This window comes from Callorhinchus milii, unplaced genomic scaffold (assembly GCF_018977255.1).
Source record: "Callorhinchus milii isolate IMCB2004 unplaced genomic scaffold, IMCB_Cmil_1.0 Scaffold15, whole genome shotgun sequence".
NCBI classification, from domain to species: Eukaryota; Metazoa; Chordata; class Chondrichthyes; order Chimaeriformes; family Callorhinchidae; genus Callorhinchus; species Callorhinchus milii.
In genome coordinates, this window is record NW_024704756.1 from 12,641,086 (window position 1) to 12,650,075 (window position 8,990).

At 43.8% G+C, this 8,990-nt stretch overlaps 1 protein-coding gene across 1 annotated transcript; it reads right to left on the reverse strand.

Annotated features, from left to right (window-relative positions):
* Positions 1-926: 926 nt before the first annotated feature.
* On the reverse strand, positions 927-8,755 carry LOC103179439 (aristaless-related homeobox protein-like). Its single transcript, XM_042340785.1, has 5 exons — positions 8,504-8,755; positions 6,849-7,266; positions 5,745-5,790; positions 2,827-3,101; positions 927-1,351 (listed from the first exon to the last, which is right to left on the reverse strand). The coding sequence occupies exons 1-5, from the start codon at positions 8,568-8,570 to the stop codon at positions 1,126-1,128; spliced, it is 1,032 nt and encodes a 343-aa protein (XP_042196719.1). The 5' UTR covers positions 8,571-8,755; the 3' UTR covers positions 927-1,125.
* Between the last annotated feature and the right edge of the window lie 235 nt (positions 8,756-8,990).

The following is an 8,990-nucleotide window of genomic DNA, read 5'->3' on the forward strand; positions in this document are numbered from 1 at the left end:
ATGATTAGGTGCTATATCAAATGCAAGGATTATTTATTATTATCCTCTCCTTCACCCCAACCCTGAGTAATTTGTTGTATTTGTGTCAATTAAACACATTCACAAGAAGCAACTTCTATGTTACTAGGGTGGATTAGAAGACAACAAAAGCAAAGTGTACAAACAATTTCAAGTAAACCCTTTTTCTTTCAAATGTATGTTCATTACATGGCTTCCAATGTGCGGTGTCAAATTATAATAGCATTAACCAAAGACCAATCTTTGTTCGTGTACTGTTGCAATTGTGTAACATGAAGGATTTTGAATGTTGAGTTAGTCCAATTGCTTTATAGTTAATCTGGAACAAACCGATTTAATGTTTACGCCAAAATCATTCAACCAACAATTTTTGATCAGAATATGAAACAATCTCTATGTAATCGGCACCCATTTGAGTTGAATGACTTCTCACTGAATAGAGCTCATTCATGTATTCAATTGTACTTTCTTCTTGACCTGGAGGGCATTATAATGTGAAGAATAACCTTTTAAAGTTAATCTTGTAATACATCAGAGTAGTCAAATTTGCTTTTATTTGTTGAAATCTCACATGATAAAATGGAAGAACACAAGAATTACATCACTTTTTGTTAAAATACTATGTCTGTCAAATGTGATACCCATTTTATAAATTAAATAGATCATGAATTGATAAATGACTGTCTAAACACACAACATTTCCTATCTACACATTTATAGCGCTTGTACATTTGGAAGTCTTTTGTAGGTGTTAGAACCAGAATTACAGCCTTGTAGCAGTCAAGTGCAGTTCCCGATTATTCAAATGCACATGATACTATAGAGGCACAGTTTTTGTAATTACTTTGGCTTTAATAAATTTACAACATATCAACATATTTTGGCAAAGAAACAAGTGTTTTCGGTTATTTACTGTAAGATTTAAACTCAATTTATGAAACAAAACATCATGGTCACAAATAAAACTTTCAAAATGTATTCAGGTTCAAACTGATTTTTGAGTTTCATGGTGTCTTGATTTCCCTCCATCAACCCTCTGATATTGGGACCGAGCAGTAAAAGCATGTGTGACCATTGATAATAGTTATTTGCAATCAGTTGACTAGTTTAGCAGATCTCCTTGCTGGCATTGCCTAGGTTAGAGCTGATACCGATCTGTGGGCTTTGTGCTGCATGTTCTTTCGCTTTGAGTCTCAGGGCAGCAATACTGGATGTTTTCCTGTCTGTAGCAGATGGCTCGGGGAGAGCAGTGAAGGCCACAGGGTCCAGAGGAGGAACTGGGGGTTTAACAACTACAGACGTTGCCATTAGTGGATTCATAGCTGCGAAGAATCTGCAAGAATTAACAGGTGTGTACAGTGTCACCATAGAGACAGGGGAATATTGAACGTTTCATTTCATACACTTCCATATCGTCAACTCTGAAGTTGGCTCAGAAAAAAAAAACATATTCAAGAAAGGGATAAGTTTCTGAATGAGAATAAAAAATTCCAGCTGGTCTTTGCAAATGAGTGATTTAATAAATTATAATTTTGACTGTCTTGACGTTACATAGTATTTGATTGAATTCACCTGCTCGGAATTACGTGCACCCTAACTCTAAAACGTGAACTTGAACGTAATTCATCTTTGTGGATATGCATCAATCACAGTTTCAAAGATTTGTATCCATAATCAACTACATAAGGTGAATACTATTGGGTGTTCCTTTACATGTAAACCCAAGTGTTGAATCGTGCAGCTATCTTGTGTTCTTGTAACTAAATTCCACAATTAGTCTGAAAGGGCAGCGTGGCTTTCAAATGAACAACGGAAACCAAAAGACAACTGAAACTGAAGAGATCTAAAATGAGCAACTGGACCGCAAACAATGACTATTTCCCCTTGGGTGAAATGATGAAAAGAACTTTACGTTATTCACAAATTGAATGATTGCACCTACATTGCCTTCATCTGTAACATATTTGAGTAGCCCATAAGTAGGCATTCAATCATTTGTCGGTAGAATATTATTGCACTTTTGTTGTTATCTTTGTTATCGTTGCAATATCAATGAAAATGTTAATGCCCTCGGTTATCAGTTATTAATATTGTAGTTATTTCCCGATTTATATTCAACAATATTTCACTTTGTTGAAACGGCATTGATAACAAAGGTTAAGTGGCCAACCATGTTTGAATTGAATGAATTGTCACAGTAGATCGCAATTATACACTAAAGAGAGTCATCCTTTCCCCTTCATACAGAATTTGTGGCTATCAACTGCAACAAATTACATTTGTATAAACTTCTACCCTGCCACATACACACGCACACACACATAAATTGTAACTTGGATATGAGTATATATTTAATTGAAAAAAGGCAGTTACAAAATTAACTCAATTTATTTTCTAATAGAACTCATTCCAGGTGTAATTCCCTTCACCAAAAGAAAGTCGTGTCATGTGATACCATCATTTTAGTGAAAAGGATAACTCTATTACCATCATAACCTGATTGGATGAACAGTACATAGTTAGTGTTTATCCGCCCTAATTTTCTCCCATAAAATGCAGTCAATTCGCTTTACAATATATTCTGTGAAGCGCTTTAAGATGTCTCAACAGCTTGATAAGGCACTATACCAAATCCAAGTATTATTATTATTATTTATTTTTTAAAAATGTCACTGACCTCACCAGGCAGCATCTTACAATAGCTACTCAAATCTTCACTTTGAGCCATAATAACCGATTGGGAAGTAGGGAGTCTTCAAACTAAGAAGACAAAGTTGTGCCTTGGTGGGTGGGGGAGATCCAACTTACCTTCCAAAGTGCGGGCTGAGGAGTGGGTTTCTGAAGAAGGTGGCCCCTATGAAGGTGCTGATGCCCAGTTGGGCTGCTGGGCTGAGAGCAGCTGTGGGTGCATTCAGTGCAGGGAGAGCAGCTGATCGCCAGGTGGGCTCCAGACCAGACGAATGACTCAAAGGCACATCCAGATACAGCCCCAGTGGGCTGGCCAAGGACAAGCCGTGGGGATGACTCAGGTTTCCTGCCTTTTCACGCTTTCTCCACTTCGCCCGACGGTTTTGAAACCAAACCTTGGAGAAGGCGACATAACAAAAGATTAGGAGCTAACCACATACATAAAAGTGATACATCATCCTCTCACTACACTACAAAGCTGGTCGCTGGCACAGCTAATAGCAGTTTTGTTTATCAATGTGTCACTGTCATTAATAGTGAAACTCATTTCAACTTAACTGTTGTTAAAGAGTGTTACTTCCAGATTGGAAAACCTCAGGAACCCAATTGTTTATATATATATATATTATATCTATGTACACACACAATATAATATGTATATATAGTTCCGCTTATTTTCCTTTGGCTTTTAATTATTTGAGATTCCACAAAAGGCTAAAGAAAATCAAATTAATTTAGTAGCCCATTTGTAACACCTTGGATTTCCCCCTTATAGCAATAATAATAATTAATAATAATAAAAAAAACCATGAAAACAGGGCGGGCAATTGTCAACGGCAACGAAGATTTGCTTATCACAGCACATAGTTTAAGGTGGAGATGGTGCAAAACTTTTATTCAACTTTTTTCCTTTTCTGAATCATGCCAAAACTTCGATGGGACCAGAATACCGCGGGTTTAATCTGGTTGAGGATCCATACGAAATAATTTTTCCGCTTAAAGTTTCCATTGTAAGAATTCTCCCCCAAACATCCGTAGACAGACAGACCAGTCGGCACAAATGCGCATTGCTTTCATCTCTGGGACTCGAGTTTAAGTGCCATTCTGACAGCGTAATGAATAAAGGTGTCCAGTTTCCCGCAATGGCAATGTGTGTGTGTGTGTGTGTGGGTTTTTTTTTTGGGCGATCTCGTCTGGAGCCCAAAGAGGAGATACAAGTTCACAACCCCAAACAGTTTAAGATTGGCATTGAGGAGGCGCACATTTGTGGGGGAAGAATTGGGGGAGAAATATCAGAGCATCAAACGTACAGAAAAGCCCAGGTGGAGGAATCCGAGCAAGTTGTCTGTTAGGAGGTTGTTTTTTTTTATTAACTGGACACCTTCTGACAAGGTGGCAACTGAATTGACGTACACTTTGCTACATCACTGGGAATAATGACATTTTAATGAAAGTTACAGTCGCCCACTCCGGCCCCAATAATCAAAATGCTTCTGTGTATCTAAAAAAAAATCAACTGGTGCCAAATATCGTGTTTAAACAGGTGTGTTTTGCCATTGGTAATACGAAACAAAGATAGCTCATTAAGCTAAATCATCCGATCGGTTGCAATAATAGGGCTGGAAGGATGACAAAAAAAACGTGTTCCTTTCTGCACCAGTAATCTGGGCATTTGGTAAGAATCTAATTAACTACAATTGTGTGCGAAATCTGGGGATGCGGCACAGAGTGGGTACTTTATGTGCCCGTACAGGGGACCCTGTACAGTCGTGATAACTATTTATTTTAATAATAATTACCCTAATTCGTCATCGTTTCTCTAAAGACTTATCAGACGTCGTAATGGTATCACGACTTTTTGGTCTCCCTGTAGAGAGCACTGTTTTATTTATATATACATTCATATATATATATATATATAGCGATTAAAATATATTTTCCCGACACATTTCATGACGAAGAATTTTCTGCAAACGGAATTAGTCTATTCCAATGCCATTCACACACACACAATATATATAACATACACACACATAATATATATAATAATATAACATACACACACATAAATAATATATAATACACACACACACATATAATAATATATATAATATGCACACACACAATATACACACACGTTATATATAATATACACACACACATAATATATAATATATATACACAGACACACACACACACACACACACCATATGGTTTATGTTCAGCTAAACTCCCAAATAGTATGTTGTCATTTCGCCAGCCCCTGGAGAACAGAAACTTTTTAATGCATTGCACACCGAATGCCGACAAAATTAACTTTGATGTGGAGCGGCCAAATGGAGTGAGGAATGTTTAAATAACCTTTTTCACTTCAGAGCAGTTTCAACGCCGCCGCAAGAGGAAAGGCAACTGGTCCGAGTCCTCGGCTCTCGGTTATTTTAATCGCAGTGGGATTTTTTTTTTTTTTTTTGGGGGGGGATACCTTCTCTTTCATGTGGTTTCTTTGATTTACGACCGTTTAAAGGGGTGTGTGGGTGGGGGGGGGGGGGTTGTGAGCAATCTGGTCGTTGTTAAGTGCAAATGCAACCCCTCACTGGAAGAACACGAGCAAATCTTGATGTCAAGAATTCAGCAAAGAGAAAGCGTTTCTCTCTCTCTCTATCTGTCTCTCTCTCTCTATCTCTCTCTCTGCTCTCTATCTCTCTCTCTCTGTCTCTCTCTCTCTCTCTCTGTCTGTCTGTCTCTGCTCCTCTCCCCTGAATATTGACCGCTTTAGCATCTGAAGGGGGAATTTTCACCCACATTTCTTGACGATTTTGAACACCGTATTGGCTCAGGCAATTGCAAAGTCACTACACACTTTCGCACTGGAGCCTGCCAAGCCTCTGAGAAACCGACCCCCCCCCCCCCCCCCACCACCCCCGTATCGAATGCAAAGATTATTATAATAGCAATAAATAGATATGCTCTTCTCTCTCACCCCCACCCCCCACCAAAATAAAATTAAGTTCATTTTCAGTGACAGAGAACACACTCACCTGTACTCTGGCTTCTGTTAAATCGAGGCGCATGGCCAAATCTTCTCTGGGAAGAGACACAGAGGGTTATTTTTTTTCCCCCCCCAAATAAAAATATATGTAAGTAACTAAATAAAACAACTGCCCCTTCCTTTCTCCCTCTCTCTCTCTCTCTCTCTCTCCACCACCACCACCACCACCCAATAAAGACTGCCTTGAAATGTCTGGGTTTCAGTTCATATTTTCCTTTCCATTCCTTAATATTAACAGTCATTTCTTTCTGCAAAACAATTGAGACCGTTTCCAGAAAAGTCGGCACCGGATTGAACTCGAATGTGCAGCGATTCCCTCTGAACAGTCAAAAACCCCCTCTGCCACCGGTCAAGAAATAAACACAAGTTGAAAGACGTCAGACCCACAATTTCTGGATACGGTTTATCATTATCCATTACGCACGATTTTTCTTTCTTTGCAATTCTTGGCAATAAAGATGCTTTCCCCCCCCCCCAAAAAAATAATAATAATATAATAAAATAAAAATAATGAATACGTATAAATAGCACCAAAAAAAAAATCCCCACCTACACAGACACCTGAAATGATCTCAGGTATCAATCGTTAGCACCTGAACTCGCACATTAATCACCAAATAAACTCCTTTTCCCTTAAAACTACCCCTTCCCCCCCCCTCCAAAAAAAAACTACCCCTATTCATCGGATGTGGTTAAAACCTACACTTTCTTTCTAAAGCGGTGGTGGACTTTATTCACGTCTCGTAAAATAAAGTTATCCCTTTGAGGACACGGTTTGAAACGATCCTAATTTGGGAGACGGTGTGTTATTTGGGGTATTTGTGTGTGTGTGGGGTTGGGGTTGGGGTTGGGAGGGGGGAGAGAGAGGGGGAAAAAAAGGGAGTTGGGGTGTTTTTTTTTCACTTGGAAGTTGGGAAGTTCGGGTGACTGTGTGGAGAGAGAGAGAAAAAAAAGTTCTTGCGGTTGGGAAAGAGAGAGAGAGAGAGAGAGAGGGAGAAAAGGAAAAGAGAAAAAAAAGGGAAAAGGATGGGACCGAATGGCCAACAACAACGCCGCAGGTCCATATATATATATTTTTTATTTATATATATACCTCGTGAACACGTCCGGGTAGTGGGTCTTCCTGAAGGACCTCTCCAGTTCCTCCAACTGGAAGTTGGTGAAAGTGGTTCGGTAGCGCCGCTGCTTTCGTTTGGACGGACCCTCCTCCCGGTCCCGAACGGCTGCGAAGCGGTCAACCGCCCCGTCCCGACACCGGGCGTCGCTCCCTCTGGGCTCCGGGTGCGCGCCGACGCCGCCGTCGTCGTCGTCGTCCGACTCGGCCCTCTCCAAGGGCGCGGGAGCGTCTCCCAGCGCCTCCCGGGCCCTCTCGCTCTCGCCCGGTCTTCGGCTGCGTCCCGTCACCGCCGGGTCGGTGGAAGGCTTCTGAGACCGGTCCCTGACCCGAGGAGGACTCGGGTCGGAGTGGCGCCGCGCGTCCATTCCGCGAGTCGCTCTTTCTGTGAACCGATCTTAAATGGGGGGAAAAAAATGAAACAAAAAAAAGAGAGTGAAAACCCCCACCAACCAACCCCCCAAACCCCATCCCATCGCCACCACCTCCCCACCAAACCCCATCCCCACCACCTCCCCCACAACCCCCAACCCCATCCCATCCCCACCACCTCCCCCCCCCACCCCACCACCTCCCCCACAACCCCCAACCCATCCCATCCCCACCACCTCCCCCCCACCCCAACCCCCAAACCCCATCCCATCCCCACCACCTCCCCCCCCACCCCACCCCCAAACCCCATCCATCCCCACCACCTCCCCCCCACCCAACCCCCCAAACCCCATCCCATCCCACCACCTCCCCCCCACCCCCCAAACCCCATCCCATCCCCACCCCCCCCCCCCAACCCCATCCATCCCCACCACCTCCCCCAACCCCCAAACCCCATCCCCACCACCTCCCCCCCCCCCACACCCCCCAAACCCCATCCCATCCCCACCACCTCCCCCCCCACCCCAACCCCCAAACCCCATCCCATCGCCACCACCTCCCCCCAACCCCATCCCCACCACCTCCCCCACAACCCCCAAACCCCATCCCATCCCCACCACCTCCCCCCACCAACCAACCCCCAAACCCCATCCCATCCCCACCACCTCCCCCCCACCCCAACCCCCCAAACCCCATCCCATCCCCACCACCTCCCCCCAAACCCCATCCCCACCACCTCCCCCCACCCCAACCCCCCAAACCCCATCCCATCCCACCACCTCCCCCACAACCCCCAAACCCCATCCCATCCCCACCACCTCCCCTCCAACCCCCAAACCCCATTCCATCCCCACCACCTCCCCCAACCCCCCAAACCCCATCCCATCCCCACCACCTCCCCCCCAACCCCCAAACCCCATCCCATCCCCACCCCATCCCCACCACCTCCCCCCCAAACCCCATCCCCATCGTTAACGTTGTTCGAAAGAACTTTTGCAAAAAAAAATTTGCTTTCGTGATATTTTTTTTTCCAAATTTTTTTTTCCCCCCATTTTTCTTGAAAAAAAAACGAAAGTTGACGGTTGGGGCCATTTCCATTTTCGTTCGCGCGTCGCTTTTTTTTTTTTTGGAAGCGTTTTTTTTTTAACGCAATCCCGTTCACGATATATCATATGATTTTTTATATACGTATAATATTAATATTAATATCATATATATATAGATATAAAAAAGCCACGTCAATCAATCGAATCGAAACCTACCCTCAGCTTCAACCGTCGCATCCTCTCGAAACGATTCCCTCCCGGACTCCTGGATATCCATCACCATTTCGGTCTCCAGTTGCTTTCTGGTTCTGGGAGGAGATGGGGGGACATCTTCTCGTCGAACGGATGGGCCATTTCGCCCCAAGATGCTGTCTATCAGGTAGGAGGAGAGCAGAGGGAAGTGCTGGGGTTTCCTGGAGCAGTCGGAGTGCACACTCCCAGGAGCAGAGCCTGAGCCGCTGTATTGGGTTTTCATGGCACAGGGGTTCTGTCAAAACTGTCAGTGGATCAACTTTCTAACCAAAGACATCACAACACGTCTGTGTCAGGGAAGGGGAGGGGAGGGGAGGGGGTGGGGGTGGGGGGGGGGGGGGGGGATGGGGGAAGGGGTGGGAGGGAGGGAGGGATGGAGGGAGAGGAGCATTAACAAGCCTTGTAATGGACTGTAATTTGTGTACTCACGACTTTAAATAAATAGGTTCAG